The 23,513-nt window shown below is 44.9% G+C and overlaps 1 protein-coding gene across 2 annotated transcripts in view; it reads left to right on the top strand.

Annotated features, from left to right (window-relative positions):
* Positions 1-12,699: 12,699 nt before the first annotated feature.
* LOC110537479 (vacuole membrane protein 1-like) overlaps positions 12,700-23,513 on the top strand; it is a 37,388-nt gene continuing 26,574 nt past the window's right edge. Inside the window, exons 1-2 of one of the 2 annotated variants that reach the window (XR_002475633.2) lie at positions 12,700-13,093; positions 13,866-16,682. Coding sequence is in view for 1 of the 2 variants with exons in the window: in XM_036937419.1 (XP_036793314.1) it covers positions 12,995-13,093 (99 nt within the window). In the remaining variant the exon portion in view is untranslated. Of the gene's footprint in view, positions 13,094-13,865; positions 16,683-23,513 lie in introns of those variants that run through there. The other variant, XM_036937419.1, reaches the window with a different exon arrangement.

The following is a 23,513-nucleotide window of genomic DNA, read 5'->3' as shown; positions in this document are numbered from 1 at the left end:
AGATTCTATCAGAAGTTCAGTACAGCTGCACCACTGAGAGCATCTTGACTAGCTGTATCACCGCTTGGTACTGCAACTGCAAGGTACCTGACCGCAAGGCGCTACAGAAGGTGGTGAGTACAGCCCAGTCATCACTGGGGCCAAGCTCCCTGCCATCCAGGACCTCTATACCAGGCTGTGTAAAAGGAAGCCCCAAAAGACTCCAGCCACCCAAGCCATAGATTGTTCTCTTTGCTTCCACAAGGCAAGCAGTACCGGAACATCAAGTCTGACACTAACAGGCACCTGAACAGCTTCTATCCTCAAGCCATCAGACTGCTAAATAGATAACAAAATGGCTACTATCTGCATTGACCCTTCTATTGTTATTTATGACTGTCTCTATGCACACTCACACTCAAAATTCTACAAACACACACACACATTCATACTGACTCTACACACATGCACACACTCGCATACAATCATCATGTACGCTGCTTTTACTCTGTTTATCATACCTTATCCCTATACATATTTCAAATAAAATAAAATAAAATTTTATTTGTCACAAATGCGCCGAGTACAACAGGTACTTAAAGTGAAATGCTTACAAGTCCTTAACCAACAATGCAGTATTAAGAAAAATAAGTGTTAAGTAAAAAATACACTGCTCAAAAAAAGAAAGGGAACACTTAAACAACACAATGTAACTCCAAGTCAATCACACTTCTGTGAAATCAAACTGTCCACTTAGGAAGCAACACTGATTAACAATAAATTTCACATGCTGTTGTGCAAATGGAATAGACAACAGGTGGAAATTATAGGCAATTAGCGAGACACCCCCAATAAAGGAGTGGTTCTACAGGTGGGGACCACAGACCACTTCTCAGTTCCTATGCTTCCTGGCTGATGTTTTGGTCACTTTTGAATGCTGGCGGTGCTTTCACTCTAGTGGTAGCATGAAACCCACACAAGTGGCTCCGGTAGTGCAGCTCATCCAGGATGGAACATCAATGCGAGCTGTGGCAAGAAGGTTTGCTGTGTCTGTCAGCGTAGTGTCCAGAGGATGGAGGCGCTACCAGGAGACAGGCCAGTACATCAGGAGACGTGGAGGAGACCGTAGGAGGGCAACAACACAGCAGCAGGACCGCTACCTCCGCCTTTGTGCAAGGAGGAGCACTGCCAGAGCCCTGCAAAATGACCTCCAGCAGGCCACAAATGTGCATGTGTCTGCTCAAACGGTCAGAAACAGGGTTCCTCCTAATGCAAGACAATGCTAGACCTCATGTGGCTGGAGTGTGTCAGCAGTTCCTGCAAGAGGAAGGCGTTGATGCTATGGACTGGCCCGCCCGTTCCCCAGACCTGAATCCAATTGAGCACATCTGGGACATCAAATCAAATCAAATCAAATGTATTTATATAGCCCTTCGTACATCAGCTGATATCTCAAAGTGCTGTACAGAAACCCAGCCTAAAACCCCAAACAGCAAGCAATGCAGGTGTAGAAGCACGGTGGCTAGGAAAAACTCCCTAGAAAGGCCAAAACCTAGGAAGAAACCTAGAGAGGAACCAGGCTATGTGGGGTGGCCAGTCCTCTTCTGGCTGTGCCGGGTGGAGATTATAACAGAACATGGTCAAGATGTTCAAATGTTCATAAATGACCAGCATGGTCGAATAATAATAAGGCAGAACAGTTGAAACTGGAGCAGCAGCACGGCCAGGTGGACTGGGGACAGCAAGGAGTCATCATGTCAGGTAGTCCTGGGGCATGGTCCTAGGGCTCAGGTCCTCCGAGAGAGAGAAAGAGAGAAGGAGAGAATTAGAGAACGCACACTTAGATTCACACAGGACACCAAATAGGACAGGAGAAGTACTCCAGATATAACAAACTGACCCTAGCCCCCCGACACATAAACTACTGCAGCATAAATACTGGAGGCTGAGACAGGAGGGGTCAGGAGACACTGTGGCCCCATCCGAGGACACCCCCGGACAGGGCCAAACAGGAAGGATATAACCCCACCCACTTTGCCAAAGCACAGCCCCCACACCACTAGAGGGATATCTTCAACCACCAACTTACCATCCTGAGACAAGGCTGAGTATAGCCCACAAAGACCTCCGCCACGGCACAACCCAATTGGGGGGGGCAGGGCAACCCAGACAGGATGACCACATCAGTGAATCAACCCACTCAGGTGACGCACCCCCTCCAGGGACGGCATGAGAGAGCCCCAGTAAGCCAGTGACTCAGCCCCTGTAACAGGGTTAGAGGCAGAGAATCCCAGTGCAAAGAGGGGAACCGGCCAGGCAGAGACAGCAAGGGCGGTTCGTTGCTCCAGAGCCCCTCCCACTCCTGGGCCAGACTACACTCAATCATATGACCCACTGAAGAGATGAGTCTTCAGTAGAGACTTAAAGGTTGAGACCGAGTTTGCGTCTCTGACATCTCTGACATCATGTCTCGCTCCATCCACCAACGCCACGTTGCACCACAGACTGTTCAGCAGTTGGCGGATGCTTTAGTCCAGGTCTGGGAGGAGATCCTTCAGGAGACCATCCGCCACCTCATCAGGAGCATGCCCAGGCGTTGTAGGGAGGTCATACGGGCACGTGGAGGCCACACACACTAGTGAGCCTCATTTTGACTTGTTTTAAGGACATTGCATCAAAGTTGGATCAGCCTGTAGTGTGGTTTTCCACACTCCAAATCCAGACCTCCATGGGTTGATACATTTGATTTCCATTGATAATTTTTGTGTAATTTTGTTGTCAGATCATTCAACTATGTAAAGAAAAAAGTATTTAATAAGAACATTTCATTCATTCAGATCTAGGATGTGTTATTTTAGTGTTCCCTTTATTTTTTTGAGCAGTGTACAAATAACAAATAATTAAAGAGCAGCAGTAAAATAACAGCAGTGAGGCTATATACAGGGGGTACCGGCACAATCTTAAATCTAACCCTACCACTCCAGTATCTCTACACATTGTAAATATGTTATTGGCACTGACCCTGGAACTGACCTTGTAAATAATTTACTTACATTCCCGTGTTCTTCTTATTTCTCATGTTTTTTTTTGTTGTACTTGAATTTTTTAATATATATTTTTTTATGGTACTACTGATAATGATTGCTGCATTGTTTGGAAAGAGCAAGCAAGAAAGGCATTTCACTGTACTAGTGCACGTGACAATAAAACTTGAAGTTAAGGGTTAGGGTTGAGCCAGCATGTGGACATGGTGCTAGGGTTAGGGTTAGGATTAGAGTTGAGGCTAGGGTAAGGGTTGAGCCAGCATGTGGACATGGAGCTAGGTTTAGGGTTAGGATTAGAGTTGAGGCTAGGGTAATGGTTCAGCCAGCATGTGGACATGGAGCTAGGTTTAGGGTTAGGATTAGAGTTGAGGCTAGGGTAATGGTTGAGCCAGCATGTGGACATGGTGCTAGGTTTAGGGTTAGGATTAGAGTTGAGGCTAGGGTAATGGTTGAGCCAGCATGTGGACATGGTGCTAGGGTTAGGGTTAGGATTATAGTTGAGGCTAGGGTAATGGTTGAGCCAGCATGTGGACATGGAGCTAGGTTTAGGGTTAGGATTAGAGTTGAGGCTAGGGTAATGGTTGAGCCAGCATGTGGACATGGAGCTAGGTTTAGGGTTAGGATTAGAGTTGAGGCTAGGGTAATGGTTGAGCCAGCATGTGGACATGGAGCTAGGTTTAGGGTTAGGATTAGAGTTGAGGCTAGGGTAATGGTTGAGCCAGCATGTGGACATGGAGCTAGGTTTAGGGTTAGGATTATAGTTGAGGCTAAGGTAAGGGTTGAGCCAGCATGTGGACATGGAGCTAGGTTTAGGGTTAGGATTAGAGTTGAGGCTAGGGTAATGGTTGAGCCAGCATGTGGACATGGTGCTAGGGTTAGGGTTAGGATTAGAGTTGAGGCTAAGGTAAGGGTTGAGCCAGCATGTGGACATGGAGCTAGGTTTAGGGTTAGGATTAGAGTTGAGGCTAGGGTAAGGGTTGAGCCAGCATGTGGACATGGTGCTAGGGTTAGGGTTAGGATTAGAGTTGAGGCTAGGGTAAGGGTTGAGCCAGCATGTGGACATGGTGCTAGGGTTAGGCTTACGGTTAGGGTTAGGGTTAGGGTTGAGCCAGAAGGTGGATATGAGGGCCTCCCGAGTGGCGCAGTGGACTCATGAGGCGGCACAAAATTGGCCCAGCGTCATCCGGGTTAGGGGAGGGTTGCACTCTGACATGGTCGCCAGTTGTACGGTGTTTCCTCCGACACATTGGTGTGGCTGGCTTCCGGGTTAAGCGAGCAGTGTGTCAAGAAGCAGTGCAGTTTGTCAGGGTTGTGTTTTTGAGGACACATGGCTCTCGACCTTTGCCTCTCCCTAGTCCGTATGGGAGTTGCAGTGATGGGACAAGACTGTAACTGCCAATTGGATAGCATAAAATTGGGGAATATGAAGGTAAGGGTCAGCTTTATTCACCTAATAATCTCACATTTTATTGAACAAGCATTTAAATCATGAACTGCATTTCAGTTAATTCCTGAACAGACAAATAATATAATGGCAATGCAACCCTATGGGCCCTGGTCAAAAGTAGTGCACCAAATAGGGAATAGGGTGCCATTTGTGACGCAGTGTGTGCCAGCCAGTGTTAATATCCTGTGACACTCTGAGCCTAATGAGTGTGGGTCAAGAGGAGAGAAGGGGAAGGGAGTCTATAAAGCCTTTAATATGGTTGTCAGGGATTAGGGCCTTAAATCCTCCAACACCCCTCAGCCCCAGACGCCCACTTAAACACACTGGGATAGGATCAGCCTGCGTGCCAGCTCAAGGACAGCCACCATCTCATCTGCCCGTTTTCTCATCCTCTTCTCCCTCCCCATATCTTCTTCTTTACCTCCTTCCCCTCTTCCTCTTTTCCCTGCTTCTCCTCCTTCTCTTCTTTCCCTCTTCCCTCTTCCCTCCCTCTCTTCTTTCCTCAGGTTATGGCGTCAAATACATTATTTATTGTCTTTGCTGGTGCTGGTCACCCTCTTCTCCACCGCCTACTCTGTTGAAGGAAAACATCAGAAGGTGAAGTGTGTGTCTGTGTGTGTGTCACGTCTGTGATACATTAGGTGTTCATTTGGTACAGTGTGTGTGTGCATCAGGGGTTGCTAATTAACATTCCTAAGCCTTTATAAAGCTGTTGTCTCCCGAGACCTGAAAAGCTGAAAAAAGTGTTGAACGTACTACCTGCCCTATTTACCAGCTGCCCTATTTACCACCTGCCCTATTTACCACTGGCCCTATTTACCGCCTGCCCTATTTACCGCCTGCCCTATTTACCACTGGCCCTATTTACCACTGGCCCTATTTACCACCTGCCCTATTTACCACCTGCCCTATTTACCACTGGCCCTATTTACCGCCTGCCCTATTTACCACCTGCCCTATTTATCGCATGCCCTATTTATCGCATGCCCTATTTACCACCGGCCCTATTTATCGCATGCCCTATTTACCACCTGCCCTATTTATTGCATGCCCTATTTATCGCATGCCCTATTTACCACCTGCCCTATTTATCGCATGCCCTATTTACCACCTGCCCTATTTATCGCATGCCCTATTTACCACCTGCCCTATTTATCGCATGCCCTATTTACCGCCTGCCCTATTTACCACCTGCCCTATTTATTGCCGGCCCTATTTACCACCTGCCCTATTTACCGCATGCACTAATTACCACCGGCCCTATTTACCACCGGCCCTATTTACCACCGGCCCTATTTACCACCGGCCCTATTTATCGCATGCCCTATTTACCACCACCTGCCCTATTTATCGCATGCCCTATTTACCACCAGCCCTATTTACCACCTGCCCTATTTACCACCAGCCCTATTTACCACCGGCCCTATTTACCACCTGCCCTATTTACTACCGGCCCTATTTACCACCGGCGCTATTTACCACCGGCCCTATTTACCACCTGCCCTATTTACCACCGGCCCTATTTACCACCGGCCCTATTTACCGCCGGCCCTATTTATCGCCGGCCCTATTTATCGCATGCCCTATTTACCACCGGCCCTATTTACCGCATGCCCTATTTACCGCATGCCCTATTTACCACCTGCCCTATTTATCACATGCCCTATTTACCACCTGCCCTATTTACCGCATGCCCTATTTACCACCTGCCCTATTTACCGCATGCCCTATTTACCGCATGCCCTATTTACCACCTGCCCTATTTATCGCATGCCCTATTTACCACCTGCCCTATTTACCGCATGCCCTATTTACCACCTGCACTATTTACCGCATGCCCTATTTACCACCTGCCCTACTTACCGCACGCCCTATTTACCGCATGCCCTATTTACCACCTGCCCTATTTATTGCATGCCCTATTTACCACCTGCCCTATTTACCGCATGCCCTATTTACCACCTGCCCTATTTACCGCATGCCCTATTTAGCCGCATGCCCTATTTACCCCCTGCCCTATTTATCGCATGCCCTATTTATTGCATGCCCTATTTATCGCATGCCCTATTTACCACCTGCCCTATTTACCATCGGCCCAATTTACCACCTGCCCTATTTACCACCAGCCCAATTTACCACCGGCCCTATTTACCACCGGCCCTATTTATCGCATGCCCTATTTATCGCATGCCCTATTTACCACCTGCCCTATTTACCGCATGCCCTATTTACCACCTGCCCTGTTTACCGCATGCCCTATTTACCGCCTGCCCTATTTACCGCATGCCCTATTTACCACCTGCCCTATTTATCGCATGCCCTATTTACCACCTGCCCTATTTATCGCATGCCCTATTTACCACCAGCCCTATTTACCACCTGCCCTATTTACCACCGGCCCTATTTACCACCGGCCCTATTTACCACCGGCCCTATTTACCACCTACCCTATTTACTACCGGCCCTATTTACCACCGGCCCTATTTACCACCGGCCCTATTTACCACCGGCCCTATTTACCGCCGGCCCTATTTACCACCGGCCCTATTTATCGCATGCCCTATTTACCGCATGCCCTATTTACCGCATGCCCTATTTACCACCTGCCCTGTTTATCGCATGCCCTATTTACCACCTGCCCTATTTACCGCATGCTCTATTTACCACCTGCCCTATTTACCGCATGCCCTATTTACCGCATGCCCTATTTACCGCATGCCCTATTTACCCCCTGCCCTATTTATCGCATGCCCTATTTATTGCATGCCCTATTTATCGAATGCCCTATTTACCACCGGCCCTATTTACCACCTGCCCTATTTACCACCGGCCCTATTTACCACCTGCCCTATTTACCACCAGCCCTATTTACCACCGGCCCTATTTACCACCGGCCCTATTTATCGCATGCCCTATTTATCGCATGCCCTATTTATCGCATGCCCTATTTACCACCGGCCCTATTTACCACCTGCCCTATTTATCGCATGCCCTATTTATTGCATGCCCTATTTACCACCTGCCCTATTTATCGCATGCCCTATTTATCGCATGCCCTATTTACCACCTGCTCTATTTATCGCATGCCCTATTTACCACCGGCCCTATTTACCACCTGCCATATTTACCACCGGCCCTATTTACCACCGGCCCTATTTACCACCTGCCCTATTTACCACCGGCCCTATTTACCACCGGCCCTATTTACCATCGGCCCTATTTATCGCATGCCCTATTTACCACCGGCCCTATTTACCGCATGCCCTATTTACCGCATGCCCTATTTACCACCTGCCCTATTTATCGCATGCCCTATTTACCACCTGCCCTATTTATCGCATGCCCTATTTACCACCTGCCCTGTTTACCGCATGCCCTGTTTACCGCATGCCCTATTTACCGCATGCCCTATTTACCGCATGCCCTATTTACCACCTGCCCTATTTATCGCATGCCCTATTTACCACCTGCCCTATTTACCCCATGCCCTATTTACCACCTGCACTATTTACCACCTGCCCTATTTACCGCATGCCCTATTTACCACCTGCCCTATTTACCGCATGCCCTATTTACCGCATGCCCTATTTACCACCTGCCCTATTTATCGCATGCCCTATTTACCACCTGCCCTATTTACCGCATGCCCTATTTAACACCTGCCCTATTTACCACATGCCCTATTTACTGCATGCCCTATTTACCACCTGCCCTATTTATCGCATGCCCTATTTACCACCGACCCTATTTACCACCGGCCCTATTTAACACCTTCCCTATTTACCACCGGCCCTATTTACCACCGGCCCTATTTACCACCGGCCCTATTTAACACCTGCCCTATTCACCACCTGCCCTATTTACCACCTGCCCTATTTACCGCATGCCCTATTTACCACCTGCCCTATTTACCACATGCCCTATTTACTGCATGCCCTATTTACCACCTGCCCTATTTATCGCATGCCCTATTTACCACCGACCCTATTTACCACCGGCCCTATTTACCACCTGCCCTATTTACCACCGGCCCTATTTACCACCGGCCCTATTTACCACCGGCCCTATTTAACACCTGCCCTATTCACCACCGGCCCTATTTACCACCTGCCCTATTCACCACCGGCCCTATTTACCACCTGCCCTATTTACCGCATGCCCTATTTATTGCATGCCCTATTTACCACCGGCCCTATTTATCGCATGCCCTATTTACCACCTGCCCTATTTATTGCATGCCCTATTTATCGCATGCCCTATTTACCACCTGCCCTATTTATCGCATGCCCTATTTACCACCTGCCCTATTTATCGCATGCCCTATTTACCACCTGCCCTATTTATCGCATGCCCTATTTACCGCCTGCCCTATTTACCACCTGCCCTATTTATTGCCGGCCCTATTTACCACCTGCCCTATTTACCGCATGCACTAATTACCACCGGCCCTATTTACCACCGGCCCTATTTACCACCGGCCCTATTTACCACCGGCCCTATTTATCGCATGCCCTATTTACCACCACCTGCCCTATTTATCGCATGCCCTATTTACCACCAGCCCTATTTACCACCTGCCCTATTTACCACCAGCCCTATTTACCACCGGCCCTATTTACCACCTGCCCTATTTACTACCGGCCCTATTTACCACCGGCGCTATTTACCACCGGCCCTATTTACCACCTGCCCTATTTACCACCGGCCCTATTTACCACCGGCCCTATTTACCGCCGGCCCTATTTATCGCCGGCCCTATTTATCGCATGCCCTATTTACCACCGGCCCTATTTACCGCATGCCCTATTTACCGCATGCCCTATTTACCACCTGCCCTATTTATCACATGCCCTATTTACCACCTGCCCTATTTACCGCATGCCCTATTTACCACCTGCCCTATTTACCGCATGCCCTATTTACCGCATGCCCTATTTACCACCTGCCCTATTTATCGCATGCCCTATTTACCACCTGCCCTATTTACCGCATGCCCTATTTACCACCTGCACTATTTACCGCATGCCCTATTTACCACCTGCCCTACTTACCGCACGCCCTATTTACCGCATGCCCTATTTACCACCTGCCCTATTTATTGCATGCCCTATTTACCACCTGCCCTATTTACCGCATGCCCTATTTACCACCTGCCCTATTTACCGCATGCCCTATTTAGCCGCATGCCCTATTTACCCCCTGCCCTATTTATCGCATGCCCTATTTATTGCATGCCCTATTTATCGCATGCCCTATTTACCACCTGCCCTATTTACCATCGGCCCAATTTACCACCTGCCCTATTTACCACCAGCCCAATTTACCACCGGCCCTATTTACCACCGGCCCTATTTATCGCATGCCCTATTTATCGCATGCCCTATTTACCACCTGCCCTATTTACCGCATGCCCTATTTACCACCTGCCCTGTTTACCGCATGCCCTATTTACCGCCTGCCCTATTTACCGCATGCCCTATTTACCACCTGCCCTATTTATCGCATGCCCTATTTACCACCTGCCCTATTTATCGCATGCCCTATTTAACACCAGCCCTATTTACCACCTGCCCTATTTACCACCGGCCCTATTTACCACCGGCCCTATTTACCACCGGCCCTATTTACCACCTACCCTATTTACTACCGGCCCTATTTACCACCGGCCCTATTTACCACCGGCCCTATTTACCACCGGCCCTATTTACCGCCGGCCCTATTTACCACCGGCCCTATTTATCGCATGCCCTATTTACCGCATGCCCTATTTACCGCATGCCCTATTTACCACCTGCCCTGTTTATCGCATGCCCTATTTACCACCTGCCCTATTTACCGCATGCTCTATTTACCACCTGCCCTATTTACCGCATGCCCTATTTACCGCATGCCCTATTTACCGCATGCCCTATTTACCCCCTGCCCTATTTATCGCATGCCCTATTTATTGCATGCCCTATTTATCGAATGCCCTATTTACCACCGGCCCTATTTACCACCTGCCCTATTTACCACCGGCCCTATTTACCACCTGCCCTATTTACCACCAGCCCTATTTACCACCGGCCCTATTTACCACCGGCCCTATTTATCGCATGCCCTATTTATCGCATGCCCTATTTATCGCATGCCCTATTTACCACCGGCCCTATTTACCACCTGCCCTATTTATCGCATGCCCTATTTATTGCATGCCCTATTTACCACCTGCCCTATTTATCGCATGCCCTATTTATCGCATGCCCTATTTACCACCTGCTCTATTTATCGCATGCCCTATTTACCACCGGCCCTATTTACCACCTGCCATATTTACCACCGGCCCTATTTACCACCGGCCCTATTTACCACCTGCCCTATTTACCACCGGCCCTATTTACCACCGGCCCTATTTACCATCGGCCCTATTTATCGCATGCCCTATTTACCACCGTCCCTATTTACCGCATGCCCTATTTACCGCATGCCCTATTTACCACCTGCCCTATTTATCGCATGCCCTATTTACCACCTGCCCTATTTATCGCATGCCCTATTTACCACCTGCCCTGTTTACCGCATGCCCTGTTTACCGCATGCCCTATTTACCGCATGCCCTATTTACCGCATGCCCTATTTACCACCTGCCCTATTTATCGCATGCCCTATTTACCACCTGCCCTATTTACCCCATGCCCTATTTACCACCTGCACTATTTACCACCTGCCCTATTTACCGCATGCCCTATTTACCACCTGCCCTATTTACCGCATGCCCTATTTACCGCATGCCCTATTTACCACCTGCCCTATTTATCGCATGCCCTATTTACCACCTGCCCTATTTACCGCATGCCCTATTTAACACCTGCCCTATTTACCACATGCCCTATTTACTGCATGCCCTATTTACCACCTGCCCTATTTATCGCATGCCCTATTTACCACCGACCCTATTTACCACCGGCCCTATTTAACACCTTCCCTATTTACCACCGGCCCTATTTACCACCGGCCCTATTTACCACCGGCCCTATTTAACACCTGCCCTATTCACCACCTGCCCTATTTACCACCTGCCCTATTTACCGCATGCCCTATTTACCACCTGCCCTATTTACCACATGCCCTATTTACTGCATGCCCTATTTACCACCTGCCCTATTTATCGCATGCCCTATTTACCACCGACCCTATTTACCACCGGCCCTATTTACCACCTGCCCTATTTACCACCGGCCCTATTTACCACCGGCCCTATTTACCACCGGCCCTATTTAACACCTGCCCTATTCACCACCGGCCCTATTTACCACCTGCCCTATTCACCACCGGCCCTATTTACCACCTGCCCTATTTACCGCATGCCCTATTTACCACATGCCCTATTTACCACATTCCCTATTTAATCAGTACATTAGCTGTACCACATGAACAGCTAAAGTACTGATTACACACACACAGATCTTACCAAATGAACAGCTAATATACCACAGTAAAAGTGTCTCCAGAGACCCAGACAGAATTGCTTTAAAACTGTAGCACCAAATATATTATAGTCCATGTTAAACTCCTAAACTCTAGTCCTAATGTGTTACGTCATTAATTCTTGGTAACCCTGAAAACAATTGGACATGGCTGGCACTTCCCACCCAGACTTTTTAATAGGCCATGAGAGACGCTGCTGGTGCTTATCATGTATATATTTTTTTCCTGTGTTCACTTGGGTTTTCTGGGAAATGAGTTCGGTGCCAAAAAAACTCCACAGTGTTCCCGTAATCTACAACATCACTGGCTCTTCCTGAAAACAACCCGTTTGCCCATGCTCGAGGTGGTGTTTGGTCTATATAGTGTACTATCAATGGAGTGAGGGATGGAGGGAGAGATGGGTGGGGGAAGAGAGAGAGTTGTGCAAGAGCTGACTTCCTTGTAGAAGAACAATTATTCTGCTCTTCTTTTTGTCTGTGTTGTTCTGAATCTGAACACTCCTACCCTATGGGCTTGTCCTCTAAAACTCTCAACAGCAGGCACTAACTGATATTCTCTCACTTTTGCTCTCTCTGCCTCTCTTTCTCTCTCTCACTTGCCCTCTCTCACCATCTCTGACCCTCTCTCCCTCCTTCACTCTCTCATTTGCCGTCTCTCACCTTCTCTGCCCCTCTCTCCCTCCCTCACTCTCTCATTTGCCGTCTCTCACCCTCTCTGCCCCTCTCTATCTCCCTCACTCTCTCATTTGCCGTCTCTCACCCTCTCTGCCCCTCTCCCTCCCTCACTCTCTCTCTCTCACCCTCTCTCCACTGCTCCCCCTCTCTTTCTGTGGCGCACTTTCACTTTCTGCCTTGTTTACCTTCTCTCACTCTTGGCCCTCCCTCCTTTCTCTAGAACAGAGTAGGGTGCACACAGTGCACACGCTCAACCTCCTACTGTCTCTCCTACTTCGTTTTTCTCTCACTCTGCCTGAGTCTCCCATGGCTGACTGTCTCTCTGTCTTCAGTGAAGCTGGCGCTGTCTCTCTGTCTGTGTGTCTGTCCCCTGTGTGCAGCACATGTTGAAGAGCTTCATGTGGTGTGCCTACTGGGCAGGCTTGGGTAACCTGTCCTCTGTGGGACTGGGGACTGGCATGCACACCTTCCTCCTGTACCTGGTAAGAACTCTCATTTACCATGCAACTACACATTTCCACAATGGTCAGAGATAGCCTCAGAACACTGTTATATACCATGCAAATGCATTTCATATTCAAATAGAGAGAGCCGTACGACAATTTCATACCATAGAAATGCCTGCTGAGGCTCAGATTGCAGCTAGCCTATAAACACTTTCATATACCATCCAAATCCTCGTTACTTCTCAGGTTGAAATATCCTGTTTGTATGATGTTACTTAGTCAGTCCCACTGCGTATGTCTGTCTCAGACTCGGTATTGATGTTTTGTGAGTTACTGCTAAGAGAGTTGTAATAGGAAGTTGGAACATCGCTAAAAGTTCAAGGAGATTCCCTGTGTCTCAGAGGGTAGTGTGTGTTTTTGTGTGCATGCGTGCTGGCGTGCATCACTGCATGCATTTGTGTGTTAGGTGTGTGCGTGTGTGTGTAGAACACTGTGTTGTTAAGTTTCCCTCAGTGAATAGGCACACACTGTGGCGGAAAGGCGGGTAGCAGTAGTGTTTTGACAGGCAGTCCAAGAAATAATGAGCGCACTCAATGACCCCGCTGACTGAGTGCATGCAAGGATAGCCAACCTCTTACCTCCCTTTTTCTCTTTTTCTTATCGCTCTCTTTTTTCTTTCTCTGTCCCTCCCTCCCATTTATTTCTCTTTCCACCTCTGCTCTCCCTCTCTTTTCTCTCTCTCTCTCTCTTTCTCTCTTTTCTCTTTCATTCCACCCTCTTCACTCCCTCCTCTCCCTGTTTTGAGCAGCAGTGCGGAGCGGAAAAATGGGGGCTGGCTGGCTCAAGATCTGGGCTCCCAAACATCTGGTAGTCTTTACATTTGTTCTGAGAGCATTATTAACACTTAGCCACCCATCTGTCATTTGGGAGCAGCGCAGTCACAGTCCCATTGCATCGCCCAGTGGAGCTGAACTGGAAACTGTCCTCCATTCTGTGTCATGGAGAGCACACTCAAATGTCATTTGAGACATTTTTTATATTCAAATTTTTGTTGGGTGACCTGACTTACTTTCCAAGACGCCTGTCTGTTTCAAAGGAGGACGTCGCCATCTTATGGCCTTATTGATGGATCAGTAGATTTTCAGTGCTGTTTGAGGAATCCGTTCAAGTTTCCTGCTTTTGAATGTGGAGCTGATTGAGACAGCTGGATTGATGGGGGCTGTTGCAGGGGCTGAATTGAGTCATTGTGAGTTTGTGCTCCCCTACCCACAGAGGCCTCAGTAGAACCATAGATGTATGGTTAGAACACTGCTCCTTCTCTAATCTATCTTGTCCATGTTCACTTCTACAGGAAATGCTCACTACTACAGGAAACCATATGAATGTTTGTAATGATTTTTGCAATGTTTGATGGTTGCAGCGACTTGTTTATAGAAATGTTTGTGGTCATACGCACATCCTTAAAAATGTAGGTGCTGGGCTAATAAAGAATACTTGTAAAGAACCGGAAAGCTCGCACACTGTTTATGCTTCCCCAATTCACCGCTTTCTTGTCAACGTGACTTGTTTCCTCTTTCTAGATACGGTCCTTCTTCTTCACAATGGTTGATGCAGCTTTCCTGCTTGGGTTGAGGGGGTTCACTGTGAACCCATGCCCCTTACCTTCTGTGAGCAGTAGATGGCGACATTTGTCAGTGAATGTGAGTCAGACGCTGCATGCAATGTATGTAGCTGTACTGGCCATGTTCGAGAGGATCAAAACTGTAATGTATCATGGGTAAATTGTGACTGATTGATCTACAAATAATAATGAGTAGGTATTTATGATGCAAGGTACATTGCAGATCACTCAGTCGACAGTCGCCTGCACTGTTGGCTGCGATGTTAAACAAGCTCACCCAGCAAACCAAAATTGGTTAGGTCATGCAAATGTACTCATAACACATAAACTGTCCCGTTGATGATAATTCTAGAATGTTTGTATAAAACATTTGCCTAATGTTGCAAGAATGTTCCTCAAACAAATGTCATCTGTTCTTCAAAGGTTCCCAGAATGTTTCATTAGGGTGTGGGAACAGTCTGGTGAGAATATTGTGGGCACATCACAAAAGATATGTTTCCGAAACACAAAAACTGTCCAGTTGTGCAGATGATTCTACAATATTTATTTAGGGTGCAAAAAACACCTGATGTCACACGGATGTTCCCAGAATAACATTTAGTCTGTTCTTTAGAGGTGCCAATAATGTTTCATTAGGCTGTGGGAACATTGTGTGTGTATGATGAGAGAGGTTCCCAAAACACAAAATATGCTCAGTTGTGATGACATTCCTATAATGTAAGAATGTTGTCAGAACACCTGGTCTAACTTCTTTAAAGGTTCCAGGAATATTATATTAATTCATGGGAGTTGTCTGGGATGTTGCACGAATATTCCCACAGAACATTCCCACAATGTTCCACAATTTACAGATAAGTCATGACGTTCATAGCCTATTTATTTTAGGTTTGACATATTCAATATACATTTTATCTTGTCTTGGAGGTCCTCAGAAACATGTCAAGACCATTTAGAAAATTATAGATTTAATTTTTACCTTATATTACCACAACATTCTCAGCATGCAAATGTGTAGCTCCTTAAAGCAGATTGGAATACATCCTCATTATATTTCTCTCCACGTTTAATGGACGTCCAGGGGGTTTTTCCTAGCCACCGTGCTTCTACACCTGCATTGCTTGCTGTTTGGGGTTTTAGGCTGGTTTTCTGTTCAGCACTTTGAGATATCAGCTGATGTACGAAGGGCTATATAAATAAATTTGATTTGATTTTTGATTCACATTTGAAGGTGATATAGAGACACATGGCATTTTAATTCATAGGACATTTGAACAGCATTTAATCATACAAACACAACTATATTTTTTTACACTTCAAAAGTTGACAATCTGCTTGGTTTGGTTCACATGCCAGGTTTTTTTTATCCTCTGCACCACCAGGAATGCTCTTGTTTTTTTCACTATATAGCCATGGCAGTATGAAATCAGGAATTCCATGCATCCTTTTTTGTCTTCTTAGACATATCTGACCCGGGGAAATAATGGTAACTGGGTTATTCACCCATCCTCTTTATATGCTGCGTACATCTGGGCTCATATTTACAAGGTATCCAAGACTACGAGTGCTGATCTTGGATCACTTTTGCTTTTCAGATCATGAAAAATGATTTAACCTTTATTTAACTAGGCAAGTCAGTTAAGAACAAATTCTTATTTACAATGACGGCCTACACCGGCCAAACGCGGACGACGCTAGGCCAATTGGGCGCCTTATGGGACTCCCTATCACGGCCAGTTGTGATACAGCCTGGAATCGAACCAGGGTGTCTGTAGTGATGCCTCAAGCACTGAGGCGTCACTACAGACCACTGTGCCACTCGGGAGCAGCGGTCCGGAGTGAAAAATAAGACGGGACAATATTAAGCTTTTCAAAGTAGGACTTCCATTGGGTGTGTTTTTTATGGTTGAACAGTTTTATTTAAATTCTGCATTTCTGACTGGATTTATAAATCTGGACGAAATAAAGACATTCTTTATTTTTGGTTGATTATGTCTGAGCCTCATTCCCCCCACCTTAAACATATATATATATATATATATATATATATATATATATATATTTTTTTTTTTACAGAAACATGGTTAAGGAATTGGTGGGATTGAACCTGAAATCTTCAACTCTACAGTCAGATCATTAATCCTCTGCATTACCAGGCGATAACAATGCTATTGTGTTTTTTTGACCATATTCGACCCCCAAATCAGGACAAAATGTTCCCATCCTCTTCATATACTGTGTACTAGTAATACTGTGTACTAGTAACACTGTATTTTAAGTGTAAAAAATATGTTTGTGTTTGTATAATGAAATTAAAATGGCAAGTGTGTCTATATCACCTTCTAGTGGGCCTATAATACAGTCCTCAAATGCAAATTGCCATTAAATCTGGAGAGAAACATAATGTGGATGTGTTCCAATTTGCATTCTTATGCTTTGAAGAGCTACACATTTGCATGCTGAGAATGTTGTGGTAATATTAGGACAAACTTAAATATAACATTTTCAAAATGTTCTTGAATTGTTCTAAGGATTTCCAAGACAAGGTAAAATGAACATCAATGGAATATTATGTTAAACCTAAAACAGATATGCTATGAACGTCATAACTGACTTATTTGGAAATTGTGGAACATTACGCAACATTGTGGGAATGTTCTGTGCAACCTTTACAAATATCACAATAATATTATTTCAACATGTCCTGTGCAACTTCAACATTTTTAATAAAGTCATCACAACTGAGCATATTTTGTGTTTTGGGAACCTATAATGCATTCGGAAAGTATTCAGACCCCTTGACTATTTCCAAATTTTTGTTACGTAACAGCCTTATTCTAAAATGGATTAAATAAATAAAATCATTGATCTACACACAATACCCCATAATGACAAAACAAATACCTTATTTAAATAAGTATTCAGACCCTTTGATATGAGACTTGAAATTGAGCTCAGGTGCATCCTCTTTACATTGATCATCCTTGAGATGTTTCTACAAGTTGATTGGAGTCCACCTGTGGTAAATTGATTGGACATGATTTGGAAAGGCTCACACCTGTCTATATAAGGTCCCACAGTTGACATTACCAAGCAGAAACCAAGCCATGAGGTCGAAGGAATTGTGTGTAGTGCTCCGAGACAGGATTTGTGTCGAGGCACAGATCTGGGGAAGAGTACCAAAAAAGAATGGGAGAAACTCCCCAAATACAGGTGTGCCAAGCTTGAAGCGTCATACTCAAGAAGACTTGATACTGTAGTCACTCCAAACGATGCTTCAACAAATTACTGAGTAAAGGGTCTGAAACTTATGTAAATGTGATATTTCAGTTTTAGTATTTAATTATTTATTTTTTTGCAAAAATGTCAAAAAAACTGTTTTTGCTTTGTCATTATGGGGTTTTGTGTGTAGATTGATGAGGGGAAAAAACGATTTAGCCCATTTTAGAATCTGAATACTTTCCGAATGCACTGTATCTCTTGTAATGTATCCACACTGTTCCCACAACCTAATAAAATGTTCTGGGAACCTTTAAAGAACTCTGAAAGGCTGTGACGTCAACATTCTTGCAACATCAAAGCAATGTTTTTTGCACCCTGATATAAAGATTATCTGAATGTCAGTACAACTGGACAGTTTTTTAGTGTTTTGGGAACACTAAAAAAATAAAAAACACAACCTAAAACATTCTGGGAACCTTTTAAAGAACAGATTAAATGTGTTCTTGGAATGTTTTTGCAACATCAGGTGAATGTTTTTTTTGCACTTTAAAAGAAACATTGTAGAATCATCCGAATAACTGAACCATTTTTGTGTTTTGGGACATATATTTTGTGATGTCCCCACAATGTTTCCACCAGACTGTTTCCACAACCTAATGAAACATTCTGCAAACTTTTTAAAGAACATCAGGCGAATGTTTTAAACAAACATTGTAAAATCATCAGCACAACTGGACAATTTTTGTGTTATGAGAATATTTGCTGCAACCTATCAAATGTTGTAGGAACTTTCACAGAACCAATTTTGGTTTGCTGGGAAAACATTACTGGTACATTGTCTTATTACCTGAACACTTTTGGGGAATGTTCTGTGGTGGTTGTTACAGATGTGTCCACAACATTTTATTGAATGTTAGCAGAAAATTTTAAACACTAAGTAGAATTTAATGGGAATCCTAGCTAATGTCCTGGAAAGGTTCCCAGTTTGCTGGGCATTCTCTCCTTTAGGAGGTAATGCTGCGTTCACATGCTATTGGAAACTTGGGCCTAAAATTTATGAAAGTTATTTGCATAAAGCTTCATATTGGTTGATTATGATACTTTCAAGTGGGATACTCAGAGCTCATGTTTCTACGAGTTTATAAGTATGACAATTCGGAGTTTCCTAGTTCCGACTAGCACGTGAATGCAGCATAAGACCATTGGAGTTATAGCATTCCTATAGGAAGTCACTGAGAGGTCATCAACCAGAGCTTCCTGTGGACATAAAGGGCTCTGCTTATGAGGCGTCCTGTGACTGAGTGTCATCATGTGACACATTCATTCACTACTCTGGTGTCAGCAAGCATGTGACTATTTCACTACATGAGTATTGTCATGTGACTTTCACTTCCTTTGTCTGACATAGTGGAGTGAGATATATATGTGTGTGTGTGTTATAGAAGGTTGTCTTTTTTAGTGACTTTAGTCATCACTGTCTGAAATGTACAGAATGTTGCATTCTCCTGAACACTGCTGATTCCATATATTCGGGTAGTATGTAATACCATCAGCACCCAGCATAGGGAGGTAGAGTCAATCCTGACTGACTCACTCGGACAGTGAAGTGGATGGAGACTCCTGCTCACTGACATTGGCAATTGCTGCACTTGTCTCCTTTTGTGTTTGTGTCACAGTGAGACTGGGAGAGAATGAGTATACACTACCATTCAAAATATTGGGGTCGCTTAGAAATGTCTTTGTTTTCCATGAATACATACATGAAATGAGTCGCAAAATGAATAGGAAATATAGTCAAGACGCTGACAAGGTTATAAATAATGTTTGTCAATTGAATTAACAATTGTGTCCTTCAAACTTTGTTTTCGTCAAAGAATCCTCCATTTGCAGCAATTACAGCCTTGCAGACCTTTTGGCATTCTAGTTGTCAATTTGTTGAGGTAATCTGAAGAGATTTTACCCCATGCTTCCTGAAGCACCTCCCACAAGTTGGATTGGCTTGATGGGCACTTCTTACATACCATACAGTCAAGCTGCTCCCACAACAGCTCAATAGGGATGAGATCCAGTGACTGTGCTGGCCACTCCATTATAAACAGAATACCAGCTGACTGCTTCCCTAAATAGTTTGTGCATAGTTTGGAGCTGTGCTTTGGATCATTGTCCTGTTGTAGGAGGAAACTGGCTCCAATTAAGCGCTGTCCACAGGGTATGGCATGGCGTTGCAAAATGAGTGATCGCCTTCCTTCTTCAAGATCTCTTTTACCCTGTACAAATCTCCCACTTTACCACCATCAAAGCACCCCCAGACCATCACATTGCCTCCACCATGCACTGACAGATGGCGTCAAGCATCTTTTCATTTATTTCTGGATCTCACAAATGTTCTTCTTTGTGATCCGAACACCTCAAACTTAGATTAGTCTGTCCATAACAGTTTTTTCCAATCTTCCTCTGTCCCGTGTCTGTGTTCTTTTGCCCATCTTAATATTTTATTTTTATTGGCCCCTCTGACATATGGCTTTTTCTTTGCAGCGCTGCCTAGAAGGCCAGCATCCCAGAGTCACCTCTTCACTGTTGACTTTGAGACTGGTGTTTTGCGGGTACTATTTAATGAAGCTGCCAATTGAGGACTTGTGAGGCGTCTGTTTCTCAAACTAGAGACACTAATGTACTTGTCCTCTTGCTCAGTTGTGCATCGGGGCCTCCCACTCCTCTTTCTATTCTGGTTAGAGACAGTTTGCACTGTTCTGTGAAGGGAGAAGTATGCAGCGTTGTACGAGATCCTCAGTTTCTTGGCAATTTCTCACAATGGAATAGTCTTCATTACTCAGAACAAGAATAGACTGATGCGTTTCAGAAGAAAGTTCTTTGTGTCTGGCCATTTTGAGCCTGTAATCGAACCCACAAATGCTGATGCTCCAGATAGCTCCAGATACTCAACTAGTCTAAAGAAGGCCAGTTTGATTGCTTTTTTAATCAGGACAACAGTTTTCAGCTGTGCTAACATAATTGCGAAAGGGTTTTCTAGTGATCAATTAGCCTTTTAAAATTATAAACTTGGATTAGCTAACACAACGTGCCATTGGAACACAGGAGTGATGGTTGCTGATAATGGGCCTCTGAACGCCTATGTAGATATTACATTTAAAAAATCTGCCGTTTCCAGCTACAATAGTCATTTACAACATTGTCTACACTGTATTTCTGATCAATTTGATGTTATTTTAATGGACAAAAAAGGCGCATTTCTTTCAAACCTTTTGAACGGTAGTGTACATGGACACGACTGGCTGTTGGAGAAACACACACATGCACACACACACACACACACACACACACCTCTTCTGCCTTCGGTTGGAGTGGACTCATGATTCACCAAGCTGCTTAGAGGGAGAGGGTAACTGCTCTTGAAAACAATAGAGTTGTCAATGCATCTCAAAACCAGAGGGTAGATCCGATTTCAAGGTTAGGCAGAGAGGCTGTGATGACTATAGTTCTCCTAGTGTGTGTATGTGTTTAGTTTCAGCTCAGACACATGACTCAGCACTCCTGCTTCTGGCCCATCTGCTCCGGCAACACAGGCCTTTATTTCCAGCCTGTCTCCTCTTTACCAACACTCTCTACCCCTCCACCCACACAGCGGGCACAGCTCTCACAGCAGGGGCCTGGGGTGGGGTGGGGAGTCTCTGTCTCTCCCTGTGCCAGGCCACGTGAGAAGGGGAGGCAGGGATGAAGGAAGGGGGAGGGTGAGAGTCGCTGTGACTTGCTGAGGCGTGGTTCCCCAATAGCTGGATCTCGGACACAACAGTCTCCACTCCCAGGGGCTTTAGGTTCCAGAATACACACATCCTACAGACAGATCTACGTCTTTGTACTATACCTGAGCCCATCAGCAACTACGATGATGATGATGATGAAGACTATGAGGGATTGCCCTCTCGTCACAGCATCCAGAGCAGTTTTTGTGTGTGTTTGTGATGTCCTCCTAAATCATGGAAGATTCTGTTGTGTGTTTTCTAGTGTCAACCACGGACGATGTGTCAGTATACCATTTAAATCTAGTTTTAATGGGCCTGGAATGGATGACTGAGACTTGGGGAAATCTAGGCGAAGCTGTAAATAGTTTTGATGAGAGCTCATTTGAGTCATCCACCATTAAATTGCATTCAGTAATGGCTGTTGTCATTAAGTAATTATGGGCAGCTTAGAAAATTGCTGTGATTAACAGTAAATCAACAGCAACAATGTATTCAAAAAACCGTTATATTCCAAGTCTAACACATTTGTGTTTGGATAAACGCAACCAGGCCAGGGTAGTCCCAATCCCACCCACCCTCTCGCCGTTATTTCTGAGACTAGTCCTTTTTGTGTATGTGTGTGTTTGGGGGGGGGGTCATTCCACCAATTGGGTGCCTTGTGAGTAGTGTAACTTGATTTCACCTCATTTTAACAATCTGTCATGAAGAGCACGTGTTCAACTTCATAAAAACAAGTTTTCCCATCTCGATGTTAAATTTAAAAAATACTGTAGTAATACTATTAAATGCCAAATAAAGTAACAGGGTTGACGATTTCATCTTTAAACAGCCATAAATCCCCATATGACAGGGGGAATAAAAGTTTGTTGTGTGCAACAGGGAGGGGCAATTTTTAAAGTAGCTTCACAAAAAATAAATAATTGTTAAAACATTTCTAGCCTGTCTGTCTGTGGCTTACATGTTATGTTTGACCCGTTCACTTTTCCAACACAAAACACCAGAACATGGCCAAAAGGAGTAAAACTCGCTTTTACACTATGGTTAGACTGTTCGATGTCTAATATTTCTTTAGAACATCTCATTTTTTTAAAGAATAGTTTCACCACATTAAAATGAGAGTTCAGGGTTGACCTGAACATGAGGGACAGAATCACTAATCACATGAAATCAATATTAATTTCCAGAAATGACTTTGTTGAAGCAAAAAAAATAACTGAGGTGTTATAATGATGGGGAAACTTGGAGACATTTTGGGATTAAGTGGATTCAAATCTTCCTGGAAGTCACCGAGGGTGCACAAAGGGACATGTCAAAATGCTGCGCTAGGGGCACTTTATTCAATTATCCATGTGGTCTATATTAAAGGGCACTTCAATTACAGCAAGCTTTGGTGCACAATTTCTACTTATCAAAGGGACGCAAAAGGCACTCATTTCGTGGGAACGACCTGTGTGTGCGCGCTCTTTATGACTATCACCATAATGGCAGCTAAACCTCCAGAAAATGCTATCAGTACATGGGATAATAAAAACACTTGTTTTGTAGCTTGTCTAAGCAGTGTGATTTACCATCGTCTTATCTTTCAGAAGTAACCCAATGGATTGGCTAACTAAAGGATACATTCTGTAGTTTTCTATATCCAGCCTCGCGTAGGATTGTCTAAATTACACGTTGTCGAAAGGTTTGCATAGCATATACAGATTTCCCCTGAAATTAAGTTTTACTGTTGGTAATTATGATGACCAACACAGCTGAAATGAACGACAACTGTCTCAGATCACGCCAACCAAGATCTGCAGTATCTTTCCACTCAGTTGTATCAGTGCTGGACTATTGTCTAGTTAAGCCTGGTGTA

The sequence above is a fragment of the Oncorhynchus mykiss genome, chromosome 12, assembly GCF_013265735.2.
Source record: "Oncorhynchus mykiss isolate Arlee chromosome 12, USDA_OmykA_1.1, whole genome shotgun sequence".
Classification (NCBI taxonomy): Eukaryota; Metazoa; Chordata; class Actinopteri; order Salmoniformes; family Salmonidae; genus Oncorhynchus; species Oncorhynchus mykiss.
This window is presented reverse-complemented; position numbering and strand designations above follow the sequence as displayed.